This window comes from Felis catus, chromosome C1 (assembly GCF_018350175.1).
Source record: "Felis catus isolate Fca126 chromosome C1, F.catus_Fca126_mat1.0, whole genome shotgun sequence".
Taxonomy (NCBI): domain Eukaryota; kingdom Metazoa; phylum Chordata; class Mammalia; order Carnivora; family Felidae; genus Felis; species Felis catus.
The window spans coordinates 20,152,811-20,168,403 of record NC_058375.1 but is presented as its reverse complement, the minus strand read 5'-3'; the positions used below and the strand labels follow the sequence as shown (position 1 = coordinate 20,168,403).

At 47.6% G+C, this 15,593-nt stretch overlaps 1 protein-coding gene and 1 long non-coding RNA gene across 4 annotated transcripts; one reads left to right on the top strand and one right to left on the bottom strand.

The window, feature by feature from the left end:
- Nucleotides 1-4,144: 4,144 nt before the first annotated feature.
- LOC109502176 lies at nucleotides 4,145-15,590 on the bottom strand. Of its 3 annotated transcripts, XR_006584080.1 has the most exons (5): nucleotides 15,428-15,581; nucleotides 12,503-12,610; nucleotides 8,348-8,402; nucleotides 5,516-7,421; nucleotides 4,145-5,362 (listed from the first exon to the last, which is right to left on the bottom strand). It is a non-coding gene; the product is annotated as an uncharacterized LOC109502176 (long non-coding RNA). The 3 variants fall into 3 exon arrangements; XR_002160601.3 differs by having other exon boundaries at nucleotides 4,145-7,421; XR_006584079.1 differs by lacking the exon at nucleotides 12,503-12,610 and having other exon boundaries at nucleotides 4,145-7,421; nucleotides 15,428-15,590.
- On the top strand, nucleotides 6,041-8,783 carry NR0B2 (nuclear receptor subfamily 0 group B member 2). The gene is made up of 3 exons (XM_003989746.5): nucleotides 6,041-6,581; nucleotides 7,384-7,653; nucleotides 8,336-8,783. Exons 1-3 carry the CDS (start codon nucleotides 6,041-6,043, stop codon nucleotides 8,374-8,376), a joined length of 852 nt encoding a protein of 283 aa, XP_003989795.2. The 3' UTR covers nucleotides 8,377-8,783.
- Nucleotides 15,591-15,593: the final 3 nt, after the last annotated feature.

Here is a 15,593-nt window from a genome sequence, read left to right as displayed (position 1 = left end):
ATACACAGGTCTCAGAAAACACAGCTCTCCACGGTGAGGAAAAAAAAAAAAATACAAGACTTGGAGCACCCGCTGGCACAGTCAGAAGAGCATATGACTCTTGATCTCAGGGTTGTATGTCCCAGCCCCAAATTGGGTAGAGATTGCCTAAAAATAAAATCTTAACAAAAAAAAATCCAAGATGTATCTTTTTAATGTTTATTTAATGTTTTGAGAGACAGAACACAAGCAGGGGAGGAGCAGAGAGAGAGAAAGAGAGAGAGAGAGAGAGAGAGAGAGAGAGAGAGAGAGAGAGAGAGACAGTATCCAAAGGAGGCTCCAGGCACTGAGCTGTCAGCGCAGAGCCCTATGCGGGGCTCAAACCCACAAACCGTGAGATCATGACCTGAGCCCAAGTCGGTCGCTTAACCCACTGAGCCACCCAGGCGCCCCAAAAAACCCAAGCTCTAAAACCTTGGAGTCCAGCTTTACATGACCACCCCCCCACAGAGGGGTCTCCTTCTCCTCCTCCTCCACTGCCTCCTTTAGAAAATGAGGGTGAAAGCAAGAACAATAATAATGACCACTGCCCTTCCTTTACTGAGCACTTGCTGTGTGCCAGGCTCTTTGTGTCCTGAAAAACACCTAGGAAAGGCATTATTAGAGGCAGATTTTCTGTGAATCTAATGAAACTTGAACCTCAGCGCCCTTCACTTGCACATCCAATGCCTTGGGAAGAGGCTGGGCAAGGTCTTCTTTATATAGATATAGATATAGATATAGATATAGATATAGATATAGATATAGATATAGATATAGATTAGATTAGATATAGATATATAGATATAGATGTTTTATAGATATTTTACAGTTATAGATATTTTATAGTTATAGATATTTTATAGATATATTTTATAGATATAGATATTTTATAGATAGATATAAATACTCATAGTTCATGAGTTCAAGTTTGAGCCCCGCATTGGACTCTGAGCTAACAGTATGGAACCTGCTTGGGATTCTGTCTCCCTCTCTCTCTGCCCCTCCCCTGTGCACTCTCTCTCAAAATAAATTAAAGCTTTAATATATATATTCTTTTTATTTTGCAAAAATAAAAAGTTTAAATTATAATTGCTCAAGACCACTGTTTGCACTGTTTTTTGCCCACTCTATCCCACTTCCCACTATGAGTGATTCCCAAGACACCTGGGAAGAACCTGGGTGGTGGAGGAAAAAGGACATGTAAAGAGAAGAAGCAAATCTGTACAAAATTCTTTCAATCATCATTAAATTGTCTGTCACTTCATAGTGATGCCAACTCAAAAAGGAAGTTCTCTCCTATAAAGAATATGCAGCGTATACAATTATAAATACTCCGTGCATAGGGGCGCCTGGGTGGCTTAGTCGGTTGAGCGTCTGACTTCGGCTCAGGTCGTGATCTCACAGTCCGTGAGTTCGAGCCCCGCGTCAGGCTCTGTGCTAACAGCTCAGAGCCCGGAGCCTGCTTTGGATTCTGCGTCTCCCTCTACCTCTGCCCCTCCCCTGCTTGTGTTCTGTCTCTCTCTCAAAAAAATAAATAAATAAACGTTAAAAAAAATTTTTAGGGGCGCCTGGGTGGCGCAGTCGGTTAAGCGTCCGACTTCAGCCAGGTCACGATCTCGCGGTCCGTGAGTTCGAGCCCCGCGTCAGGCTCTGGGCTGATGGCTCAGAGCCTGGAGCCTGTTTCCGATTCTGTGTCTCCCTCTCTCTCTGCCCCTCCCCCGTTCATGCTCTGTCTCTCGCTGTCCCAAAAATAAAATAAAACGTTGAAAAAAAATTTTTTAAATAAGTACTCCACGCATATATTTCTTTTTTGATAGTAATTACGCAAAGTAGAATTTATCAAAATTCCTACTACAAACCTATAAGCACGATTACAAGTATCAGAAACATCTGTGTGAAGTATCCTGGCTATCAAGAATAAGACATGTTTTTATTCCTAAAAAAGAAAAAAAAAAGAATAAAACCTGTTTTTGATCAACCATTCCAGAGGAAAGACAGAATCACCGATCCATTTTCACTGAAGGAATTTATTTTAAAAATTTTTTAATTTTTTAAAATATTTATTTTTGAGAGAGAGAGCATGAGCAGAGGAGGGGCAGAGAGAGAGGCAGACAGAGGATCCAAAACGGGCTCTGTGCTGACAGCAGAGAGCCCCATGTGGGGCTAGAACTCACGAGTGAGATCATGAACTGAGCCGAAGTCTGACGTTCAACCAAATAAGCTACCCAGGTGCCCCTGAAGAAATAAGGGGGAGGGAGCCACAGTGGCCCAGAGCAAAAGTCAGAGCCCCAGCAGGGTGAGGAAGGTGGCCATATGGCATGGGGTCCAGCAAGGTGAAGAAAGTGTCCCTGAGTGGGAGGGGGCAGCCAGACACAAGCTATCAGAGCCCCAGTGGGGTATGGAGGGCATTTCATAGGGAATCGGGTGGTGGTAAATATGGGAGACTGATTATAAATAGATCCAATAAGTGAATAAATTCAGAATGATGAAAGCCAGATTTCTCGGTGTTGGAGAAGGGAGTTATAAATATAAAAAGGGGAGAATGAGAATGAACCCTGTTATAGTAGATTCGAATTGCAGGTAATAGTCTGAACCCATGTTTTATAGTATGTATAAATAGTTATAGAAATAAATATAACTGTAAGTGTGGGGGGGGGTGTACTCTCCTTAATTCTGGAAGGGCCTGGGAGCAGTGACACCCTCATAACAGTGAGCAAGTCCAGGTTTCTTTTTTTTTTTTTCCTTCAACGTTTTTTATTTATTTTTGGGACAGAGAGAGACAGAGCATGAACGGGGGAGGGGCAGAGGGAGAGGGAGACACAGAATCTGAAACAGGCTCCAGGCTCCGAGCCATCAGCCCAGAGCCTGACGCGGGGCTCGAACTCACGGACTGCGAGATCGTGACCTGGCTGAAGTCGGACGCTTAACTGACTGCGCCACCCAGGCGCCCCGTAAGTCCAGGTTTCTAATTACCCTCCCAGTACCCAGATCATGGTTTTTAAATACTACTCTCCACTAAAAGATTGAACCAGAGCTTCTTGGAGTACTGGTTGATTGCAGGGGCTTGAAAAGAGGTATCTGCTTAGACCGGAAAACAAAGGATGTTCAGAGAATGATGGGGCTTGACAAAAGGACAGACTCCAGCTTGAAAGAGCTCCCGTGGGCCAAATCTGTGACAATCTGAGCATTCAAATAAATAACGATAGTAACAGATTACAAGCCACTAAACAAAATAGGAGAACATGAGTTCATAAATAAATACACACATACATACATTCAAACTATGAGAAGGTATGTATCTACATTTTCAAAATACCTCCTCGCAAACTACAGATTCATTACAAAGGGGAAGAGAGTAAGTATAGTGGAGAGGCCTGGCAGACATCACCTTACTCGGGTGACCAACGAGAACCACAGGACAGATGGAAATGTGTGCTATCTGATAGAATGAATCAAGAACACCTCACTTCTGTGATATTCCTGCTAAAGGTACATAATCTGAGTCTAATCACAAGGAAGCCTTAGACAAACCCAAAATTGAGAGCCTTGCTACAAACTAACTACAACTCTTCAAAAGCGTCAAGGTCGTGAAAGGCAAGGAAAGACTGAGGGACTTTTCCTGACTGACAGAGACTAAAGAGACATGACAAATGCAGCGTTGAGATTGTGGACGGAGCCCTGTCTCTGGAATACTTCCTCTAGAGCATTTGCTGAAGCTTAAGTGAGGTCTGAGATTAGATGGGAAATGGAAGGGAAGAGGCAAGCAAAGAATGTGCAGCTAAAACACGTAGGCAAATATCGTCAAGCAATTAATCAAAGTATTGTGTTATTCTCCCGGGTTTGTGACATTCATGTTTTTCTGTCAGCTTATTTTAAGTTTGTAATTGGCAGCGATTAGTTTTCTCATTTTATTAGAAAAAAATTTTTTTAATTTTGGGGGGCACCTGGGTGGCTCAGTCGGTTGAGTATCTGACTTTGGTCAGGTCCTGATCTCACAGTTCGTGAGTTCAAGCCCTGCATCAGGCTCACTGCTGTCAGTGCAGAGCCCTCTTTGGATCCTCTGACCAACCCTTCCCCCCGCTCCTCCCTCACTTACACTCTTTCTCCTAAAAAGAAATAAGCATTTAAAAAATAAAGATTTTTTTTTAATTTTTAAATAATCTCTACACCCAACATGGGGCTCAAACTTAAAACCCCAAGATCAAAAGTCACGTGCTCTACCTACTGACTGAGTCAGCCAGACCCCCCCATGTTTTCTCACTTTAAATATTCGCTTTCATACCTGATTTTCTATTCCTAAAGAGGACCTTCCAAATTGTAGAAGCTTCAGGGCCCATAAACTCAATATGCACTATTGGCCTTTCTTGTACCTTTTAAAGATGAGGAAACTGAGGCACAGCAATGTAAAGTGACTTGCCCAATGATGCTAAGTGATGGGGCAGGATTTGAACCTGAGGGGTCTGACTCCAGTCTCCTTCGAGGGGATGCTGAAGAGGTTTCAGTTGTGGAAGGTTGTGGAAGGAACTTTACAAATGTAAGGATTAAGATTATTCACAATCTAATGAAAGATGTGCACCTGTTTGTCTGCTGGGGCTTGGTTCCTTAGGCAGAGGAAAGGGAGGAGCAAAGTCCTCCTACCGAATGCCAGAAACTGCTTAGAATTTCACATCTAGGACCTCACTGTGTTATTGTCCCAGATGAAGCTCCTGAGGCCCACAGAGATTAAGGGATCAGCCCAAGGTCACACAACTGGAAAATGACAGAGCCAGGAGCACGTGCCAGGGATGGTGATGGCTGCCCAACCGTGTGCTATAGCAGAAGGCTTGCCAAGCTGGGCTTGCCAAGGTCCATGAACACGACACAGCCGAGGACCTTCCCACCCTCTCCTCGACCCCATGCCCCACCGTCCTGAGACAGATGCCCGGGACAGAGTTGCCACGTGGCTGGCGGCAGAGCAGCGTTTCTGCCCGGTTCATAAATCGGCAATATCTGTGGACCAGGTAGCCGCAAGGTGGAGACCCGGGTAGCCACCAGCTCTGGAAAACTTAGGCTACACAGATCTGGCTGAACAACTGGGCCAGCGGATCCAGGGGAACAAGCGAGGACTTTGGAGTCAGACAGATCTGGGCTCTGTCTCTTCTTGGTGGTGTGACTTTGGGCAAGTCACTTCACCTCTTTGAGTTTCAAAAAGTAAGAATCTTGCCTCATAGGCAAGCTCTAATATTAGACTGGAAAGTTCTTGGCCCACAGGAGGTGCTCAGTAAGTAGCAGCCATATTTCAATCTCGTTCCGGGAGGGCTTCTCAGCAGACACAGCCTTTCGGGAGCTTTAGGAATCCAGGCTGAGGAGAGAGAGTTCTTCAGGACCTTATTTCTGCAGGGCCCACCCCCCCAGAACTGGAGTCGGAGGAGGGAGGCCTCCTAGTGTGCACAGTGGGCAAAGTCCTCCCAGCCCCCCAGGGTCCTGGCTCCCTTCCCTGCAGCCTGTTCCTTACCAACAACAGGAGCAAAGCCCCAAGGTTAGGCAAACAAGTCAGTGATAAGGCACTTCCAGGTTGGGCCTTGCATTCAAGGCTTGTCCAGCTCTGGGGTTGGCTTCCCAGCTTAGTGAGAGTCCTACAGGCACCAATAGGGAAACCTGCCATGACCACCTGCTGATGGTGCACCTGAGGCCTTGGTGCCCTGGTACAGCCTGGGTTAATGACCTTGTTTATCCACTTGAGTCATCCGATAAGGGGCAGTCGGGCCAGCGAGCAGGCAGTCCTGTACCCTGCATAGGCTGCTTCATTGACTAAAGTGATATCAGGGCCACGTGGAGCTCCCAAAGCCCCCTCCCCCACCACTGCCCCGCCAATCCTGCAGGGTCAGTGCAGTGTTTCTTTTTTTTTCAATGAACATGACTTCTGGAGTCAAGGTTGTCAGGCTGTTCCCCCCTCCCTCCCACTGGGGTTATAAATAGCACCCACAGCGCAGAGCAGAGGGCGGGAGAGCTGGGAGGAAGGAGGAGCAGATCCCCAACCATGAGTTCGAGCCAGCCAGGGACCTGCTCGTGTCGGGGTGCTGCAGGCCGCCCGGCCATTCTGTACGCACTTCTGAGCCCTAGCCTCAGGGCCAGGCCCTCTGTGCCCCCAGCCCGTAGTCATTGCCTGTGCAGGCAGCACCGGCCTGTCCGGCTGTGTGCTCCCCATCGCACCTGCCGGGAAGCCTTGGATGTTCTGGCCAGAACAGTGGTCTTCCTCAGGAACCTGCCGTCCTTCTGCCAGCTGCCCCCCCAGGATCAGCAGCGGCTGCTGCGGGGCTGCTGGGGCCCCCTCTTCCTGCTGGGGTTGGCCCAAGACACTGTGACTTTCGAGGTGGCCGAGGCACCAGTTCCCAGCATACTCAAGAAGATCTTGCTGGAGGAGCCCAGCAGCAGCTCAGGCAGCGGCCAGCTGCCAGATCGACCCCAGCCCTCGCTGGCTGCGGTACAGTGGCTTCAGTGCTGCCTGGAGTCCTTCTGGAGCCTGCAGCTGGGCCCCAAGGAATATGCCTACCTGAAAGAGACCATCCTCTTCAATCCTGGTGAGCTTCTAGACACTCCTGGGGCCCGGCCAGGGAAGGCACCTGCTAAGGGCTTCACGTCCGTTATCTCTTTGGGTCCTCATTATCACCAAAAAGCCAGCTCACAAAAGAGGCTCAGAGAGGTTAAGTGATTTGCTGAAGGTCCACACAGCCAGGTAGGGGCAAAGCAGGGATGGGAACTTAGGTTTATTCATTCCCAAGACTAGCCCTGGCCACTCTATCTCAGAAAGTGTCCTGACCCTCAGGGAAGGTGGGAGTTGGGGGCGGGAAGATGGGCAGACACAGCTGTGCCTCCGTCACAGAAAATTCTGTGGGTTCAGGAGGACCCCATAGAGAAGAATGGAAATGTGAGATGAGAATTCCTCCCCAAAAAGCCCTAGTGGAATATCTAAATTATAGTAACTATGGTGATAGTAATGAATATTCATATTATGCCTGCCATATGTCAGGCTCAATTATAAGGGTTTTGCATAGACTAGCTGATTTAAACTTCATAACATACCTAGGAGATAGGTACTATTATCTCCATTTTACGGACGAGGAAACTGAGGCACAGAGATCAATTTCTCCAAGGCCATGCCACTGATAAGTGACAGTGCGGGATTCAAACCCAGGCAGCCTGGCTCTTACCCATTACTCTGGGCTGTCCCACAAATGGACGGATAAATAAAATGATAAATAAATAAATGGGGGAGGTAGTAATGGGGCCTCAAAGGCCAACCCCGCAACCTCAGGGCTTGGGCCAGGATTGCTGCCTGGGAGCGGGGTACTCACCAGCCCTCTTCACCTTCTCTGCCCACAGGTGTGCCGGGCCTCCACGCCTCCTCCCACGTTGGACACCTGCAGCAAAAGGCTCATCATGCTCTGTGCAAGGCCCTGGAGACCTGGTGCCCAGCAGGCCAGGGCCGCTTGGCCCGTGTCCTCCTCACAGCCTCCACCCTCAAGTCCATTCCGCCCAGCCTGCTTGGGGACCTCTTCTTTCGCCCTATTGTTGGAGACACTGACATCGCTGGCCTCCTCGAGGACATGCTTTTGCTGAGCCAACCTGTTCCAGCCCAGGCAGAGATCAAGTGTAGGTTGGGCGGAGGCTGGCAGCGCTGATTTGGCCCAGCTGTTCCCAGGGGTGGCCTAATGCTCCCAGAGGGGGCAAGTCTGTATAGGCAGCGCTTCTGGAGTAAGCTGGTCCTCGCCCAACAAGATGGGCTTTGGGGCTCCGCACCCACCACACCTGTCCCCTTGGCCGTCCTTGGTTTGACATGGTGCTCCAACTCTCTGGCCATCCCTTAGTGATTCCTAGAGCCTCTGGGCCAAGATTCCTGTCCCCTCCCGAGGTGGGGATGGAAGATTAGATGACCCATTGGGCCAAGAGTCCTAATGACTTTGTATAGAACTTATCTAAGTTATTGGTTTTTGTAATAAAAGGCATGACACCCTTGGAGCCTGACACTGTAATTTGTGCATGTGGAAGGGACTGTCCCACCTCCAGGGTCTACCCTGCCCCTATCAGAAGGAGTCCAAGAGAAAGAAACCGTAAGGAGTGCTGGAGCCACTCGGGGAACTGGGATATTAATTTTTTGGTGTGGAATGGTTATTTCATTTTGGGGGATGAGATTTATTTTGTACAGGTCTGAATCCAGGGGATGGGATCAGTTCAGGACCCCCTCACTTCCTGGCGTTTATCTTTGGGGCTGGGGGTGTCTCTCCCTCTCCCCAAATCCGCTACTGACCCCTCCCTTGACCTCTGACCCCTACAGGCTCCCTCTCACCTCAACGAGCGTCAGATCACAGCCAGTGAGGAATATGAAGCAGTCCATTCCTAAACTAAAACAGACAAGGTCACTGGAATTCCTGCAGTTTGGGGTCGCTCACTTCCACCACCCCTGCTGATGACAGAAGAGGATAGTCCACTGCTCTCCCAATGGGAGGGGCAAGGGCATCTAGGGTTGACCTGGTGCAGCTGCTTGGAGGCCAAGGCTGGCTGAGGTTTAGCTGCCACACCAGATGTTCAAGTCGGAGACACTTCCATGGCAGTTAGTTCACAGATACTGCCCTGAGCTCCCCCCTACCCCCGAGTTCCCTTCCGTGGCCCCCCTGTCCCAGCCCTTCTCCTGGAATCCATTCTCATTGGCCACAACTAGAGGGGTAATGCTTGGCATAGCCATGGCCTTCAGGACCGCTCCATTCAGTGCATGGCTTGTGTCTGTTCTTTTTTTTTTTTTTTTTAATTTTTTTTTTCAACGTTTATTTATTTTTTTGGGACAGAGAGAGACAGAGCATGAACGGGGGAGGGGCAGAGAGAGAGGGAGACACAATCGGAAACAGGCTCCAGGCTCCGAGCCATCAGCCCAGAGCCCGACGTGGGGCTCGAACTCACGGACCGCGAGATCGTGACCTGGCTGAAGTCGGACGCTTAACCGACTGCGCCACCCAGGCGCCCCGGCTTGTGTCTGTTCTGATTGGTCAATGTCTGGCCCTCAGTGTTTGTTAAATATTTTGAATATCACCCAGGTTAGGGTAACTGACCTGCAGGCAGGAGGGAATGATAACAACACACATGCCTATAGGACCCCCTTTCAGGCCTCCCTCCTTCTTTAGCAATAAGGCCTGCCCCTACCAGTCCTACCCCCTTCACCACCAGTTTGGATTCTCTTCATGGGGCCAAGTTAATTATTGCTCAATGAGAGGTCATTCACTCAGGGACAACAGTTGAAGAGTTGTCATTCAGGCCTCTGCTGAAGGACCCCAGGATACGGACCACAGGGAACTAAACATATACCCATTCTGGGCACCCAGTGCCACAGCAAGGGCACCCCATCCCTTACCCAATCACCTACTCACCACTCAGACACCCAGAGTGACAGAAACGCACAGCTCACACCCTACAACAAAGATACATACAACTCAGACCTACAGCTCTCTCTCTGTTTCTGTCTCTGTCTCTGTCTCTCTCTCTCTCTCTCACACACACACACACATACACACACACAAAGACGTACAAGTCAGACACACCTACAGACCCATAAAACAGAACCACCATCCACTCACACACAGCATGGAAAAGCACAGCCAAGATGCACTCACTCAGTGACATACAGCAGACCCAAACACAGGACAATAGAGACATGCACCCAAGCCAGATGTTCACACATACATCCCTATGCCCAAGGGTGGGGCACACGCTATGGAGACACCCTCCCACTGGGGAATGTTCTCCATGTTCTGTAGGTCACAGGAAAGAGAACAGTGGCCCTCAAAGTAAGCAGACCTGTGTCTGCACATCTTCATGGTCTACGCAGAGCCTGCTAATCCAGCCCCAAACTGCCTGGCATTTTGGGGCCTCAACTAACCAATCACCCCCTTTCCCCATGGTGACCCCCAACATCTACCCTCCTCTCAGACAGGCCATTTGCTCAACAGCTCCCCCAAGCCAGGACGTAATCAAATTCCCAAATAGAAGCATCCTTTAGAACCCAGAACAGGCCCTGCATTCCTTTGCCCCCTAACCTCCCACCAGAACTCCCCAACTCAGACCTTGGGCCGCCAGTCACCTCTCCCTGCCCTGCCCTTCCCAGCACTTTGACAGACACCGCCCATTTCACCTTGCAAATGCATGAGGCAACTCTTCTAAGAGCAGATGCCTTGTCTCCCCATAGGAGCCAAATTCAGAGGATTCCTGGATTTCAGGTCATTCTGTCTTCTATGTTCCTTCAGCAACTGCCTCTGTTAGTTTACTGTTGCACCTCTCTGAACCTGCAGGCTGGATCTTTCTGCACTTTCCTCCTCCAACCGTGAACAGCCATTAGAAAGTGCTCCTCTCCACTACCCACCCCAGCCTTTTCCCTCAACTTATCTAATGTTTCCATCATCCGAATAGCTTCCCTCATCAGCCCTATCTTCCTCCTTCGCAAACTTCTTCCCTACCCCTCCACATGGTTATGGAGCTATACTTCTGTCTGTTTCTCATCTGTATCTCTTGTGTTGCTCCCTGTGCCCTGTCCAAACCTTCTGCAAGGAAGATAAAGACAAATCTAGCAAGACTAAAGAGAGAATTATAATACAATGTAATATGAGCAAGAATGCTTTCTCCATGAGACAGCAGGCCTTCCAAAGGTGGGGGACAGTGTTCCATTATCAGCAGCTTACAAGTGGGAATTGTGTCTCATAACCAGAGAGGGAAGAGGACGAAACAGGCTCAGACAGGGTATGCAACTTACTCAATGACTGATCACTATCTGTGCTGAGATTTGAACTCAGGCCTGTGTGACTGTGGAGGCCAGGCCCTTGCCACCAGCATAGGCTGGCATGAGTCATGGCCAGGAGCAGGCTGTCTGGAGCCAGCTCAGCCACTGTTTACTGACCATCAGCCATGATCCCTGTGCTCAGGCCCAGCCAGGGATGACTCACTAGGAATCAGGAGAGTGGCTGTGGCTCTGGGTCAGCGTTGGGTGCCATTTTATTATCACCATGATCTCTACCTTTATTAGCCTAATCACTGACTGCTTATTAAGCAGTCAGGCACTGAGCTGATGTGTGCTGTGTCATGTGCCAATACACCCTGACTTTCGGTGTCATAGAACCTATGATACCAGCAAAAAGCCAACACCCACTATCCATCCATCCATTCATGCCATCATTCAACATCTCTCTTGATGATCACTTGTACTAGACCTTGTGCTAGATGCTAAGGGGCACAAAATACACAAGATACAGTCCCTGCATTCACTGAACATCCTGTCGTTGGCAGAGAGAGACACATAAGTAATTGTAACACGGAGTGATCTGAAATGTGATAGAGGTATGTTCAATGGGCAGCAGGAGCTCAGAAGAGGGAGTGATTAAATTCGCCTGGCGGTGGAATAACGCTTCAGCCAAGTGGTCACTGCTCTGAGCTAAAGAGAATGAATAGGGGGTTGCCAGGTAACCAAGGGATGGACATTCCAGATAGAGGGAATGACAGGTACAAAATCACAGAGGTGACAGAGAGCAAGGGGTTCAGGTAACTGCAGATGGTCTGGGAGCAACTTGGGCCCAGGGCAGCAAGAGATGGGCCTAGAAAGGCGGACAGGGACCACGTCACAGAACAAGGCAGCAGAGAAAGGCAATCCCAGTGAAACCGATGGAGGCAACAAGGCTAAGATCTCAGGGGAATCAGGTTTAACAGAGGGGATCATTCATTCATTCCTGGCAGGTCATTCTAGGTGACTACTAAATAATAACCAGCTAACATTTATTGAGAGCGATGCTCTCAACATATTACATGGGTTCCATTGCTCAATTCTCACAATAACTGTGAGGGAATTACCATCGTCTCTATTTTACAAATGAAGAAACTGAGGCACAGAGAGGTCAAGCGACTCGCTCAACGTTACACAGTTAATAAGTACAGTCAGGATTAAAACTCAAACGGTCTGAACTTTGGCCCTATGCTCTTAGTCACCAGGCTGTCTTGTGTCTTTAAAGGCCAGGGATTATCTGGGGCACCCGGCTGGCTCAGTCGGTGGAACATGCAACTCTGGATCTTGGAGTTGTGAGTTTGAGCCCCACGCTGGTTGTAGAGATTACTGAAAATAAAATCTTTTTTTTTTTTTTTTTAAAAAGGCTAGGGATGATCAACTGGAGAATGAATGACAGTACCTAACACCCCTTCCCTTCCCCACCACACTACAAGATGGAACGAGAGGGGAAATGTAGCCTCGGTTACCCTTGGGTTTAAGTTTTTGATGAGAAGTCCGGCCTGTGTGTTCCCCCAGGGAAGTGGCCCCCCTTTCCCGGAGACAGTCCCCAGCCACTCCCAATGGCACATTCCCATGTTAGTGCCAGGAATATTCTTTGAATCAGCGGGGATTTACTGAGTCTACTACAGACTGAGTTCTGGAAAGTTAGGCCCACAGTGGCAATGGTGTGGGACCATAAGTGCATACCTTCTTGGGTCAGCTAGCAGCGCTTCCCGAGCTCACGTCTTGCTTGCTGTAACGCATTTACTTTTCTATTTTCAGATTTTTCAAAATATGGTTTTAATTCAACCTTTGCTGTATAATATACAGAAAAACACACAAATCACGCATGTACAGTTTGATGAGTTATCACAAAATGAGCCCCTCCCTGTAAGCACTGCCCAGCTCAAGAAATAGAGCTTTAGCAACACCCCAGAAACCATCCTCTTCACCACGCTTCCCCTCCCCACTAAATGGCATCACTATCCCTGGCTTCCAGAATCATAAGTGAGACTGTTTGCCTTAAACTTTGTATAAATGGAACCGTACAGCATATACTCTTTTGTTTGTCTTTCACTTCCATTATGTCTGAGAGTCATTCTGACCCATTCATATTCATTGCCGTAAAGTATCCCATTACTACACTACAATTCACTTATCCAAGATACTGCTGATGACCCTTTTGGTTCATCAAATAATATTTCTTTTTTTTTTTTAATGTTTATTTTTGAGGCAGAGAGAGACAGGGTGTGAGTGGGGGAGGAGCAGAGAGAGAGAAGGAGACACAGAATCCAAAGCAGGCTCCAGGCTCTAAGCTGTCAGCACAGAGCCCGATGCGGAGCTCAAACCCACAAACCGTGAGATCATGACCTGAGCCAAAGTCAGACGCTTAACTGACTGAGCCACCCAGGTGCCCCTCAAATAATATTTCTGAGACTATTCCTGCACACACCTTTTGGTGCACAGATGTTTGCAGATCTGATGTTATATAGCAAGAAGTGTCATTACCAAGTCATAGAATGTGTGCTCAACTTAAGTAGATCTTGTCAAGTTTTCCAAAATGGGTGTACCAATTTACACTTCCATCAGCAGATTTTAAAATCCAGGTATGTAAAATGATCCTATCCACAATTACCCAGACTCCCATTAGAACTTTTTTTCCCCTCAAACAGGTGTCTATTCGTGATCAACACAAAGTAAACATTTGCTTTATTGTTTTTTGAAATGAATTGTTTTCCCTTTTAAGATGTTTTACTAAAATTGAGTAAAACAAAATAGCATTTACAAAACATATGTTAAGTATAGGGGCGCCTGGGTGGCTCAGTTGGTTAAGCATTCGACTTCAGCTCATGTCATGATCTCATGGTTTGTGGGTTTGAGCCCCATGTCGGGCTCTGTGTTGACAGGTCAGAGCCTGGAGCTTGCTTCGGATTCTCTGTCTCCCTCTCTCTCTCTGCCCCTCCACCGTTCTCTCTCTCTCTCTCTCTCTCTGTCTCTCAAATAAAAAAAATTTTAAATATATGTTAAGTGTAAAGGATAACAGTACAATGAACCCTCATCATGTCCCATAAATTTTGAAGTCACCTCCCTCCTAAAGGTAATGATTACCCTGCATTTGGGGTTAATCATTTCCTTACTTTTCTTTCTTATTTTAAGTCATATTTATTTATGTATCACTAAAAAGTAGTTTTTAGTCTGTATTTTTCAACTTTATATAAAGAATTCTATTTCCTACTTGCTCATTTTCCCTCATCATCATATACCTGCTGAAAAGTACTAAATGCCGGGGGCGCCTGGGTGGCTCAGTCAGTCAGGCATCTAACTTCTGACATCAGCTCAGGTCATGATCTCACAGTTCATGGGTTTGGCCTGTGCACTGGCAGTGCGGAGCCTGCTTGGGATTCTCTGCCCCTCCCTCCCCCGCTCATGCACTCTGTCAAAATAAATAACTTTAAAAAAATCGTACTAAATGCCAACTTTTTGCTCTTACAATCACTGCATCTATGAATACTCATATATATTGTCATATAAAATACAAATCTGGACTCAGTAAGAAGAGACTTCTTTTTAAATGATTGTTGCAAGCGAAGAAAGGAACTATTGCAATGGAGAAGAAACTTATTGCCATGGGACCATAAGATCTACACGTGGTTTCAAGGTTGAGACAAGAGGAGTGGATCATTCATAGGGAGGAGTAAACAGGGCTAGAAAGAACTGGGTCTGAGGAAGTGGGGTGATCAGGAGTGGCAGGATGAGACAGTAGATCAGAAAATGTTTTACCCTGAACCCAGCCTATTCTCAGGAGGGGTTGTGCGCTGGCTCACCACTTGGTGGGTGGGTGGGGGAGGCAAAGTTCAGGGACTTGGGGGAAGGAGAGGAGCTTAACCAAAGTTTGGTTAACAAGCATTTTGTTCTGATTGATCAGTGGGAACAAGCAGTTCATCTAAGCGTTTACGAGGCAAAGACTGGAATTTGGAGTCTGTGGCTAGCCTTGACATACATACATACACAAGGGAGCACCCGTGAGTTTTATCTAAGTCATATAAGGAGGCGTGTTTCTTTGCAGTAAGCTGTGTTCTAGAACACAAAAGGGTGGGATCGGGTTTCTTAACCTTCACTGTTTTCCAGGATCACAGGGCTGGGTGAAGCTCAACATTGTCAATACAGGGACATATGCAAAAATTTAAGTATATACAGACAAGTGGAATATGGGTAGCTTCACTTCCTTCTACGGGGTTACGTCGTATTGTTTTCCAAAGTGGTTGTACTAGTTTCCACTCCACAGCAGTGCATGGGAGATCCAGTTACTCTGCACTATCACCAGTGCCTAGGATTTAAAAATTTTTGCCAATCTGGTGGATGTTAAGTACGTCTCACTAGATTTCCTTGATTAGTAATGCGATTGACGCTCTTTCATTGTTAATTGGATGTTTAGTCCACTTCTCAGTTGGATTATCTCTTTCTTAGAGATGTGTGGGAGTGCCTGAATACGCTTTGGAAGAAGTGGCTGAACCACTAAAATGTCTCTAAACTGAGAAAACTGAGATTAGGTGTGGGAAATCCCCAACAACTAAAGATCTTAAAAAGTGCCCCTCCCTCAGGCTTCTAATTTTATCATCATCAGAGTCTTACGAAAGCGATCTGTAAACACATTTCCCAAGTGATGTTTTCATCATCGCCGGCTGCTCTCTGCGGGAAACGGCCCCAAATCCCGCGCCTTCTAGCTCCTCAACCACCACCCGACGGACTAATCACCAGTTACACATCAGTGCACCACAGAAGCCTCGGTGCCGCGATA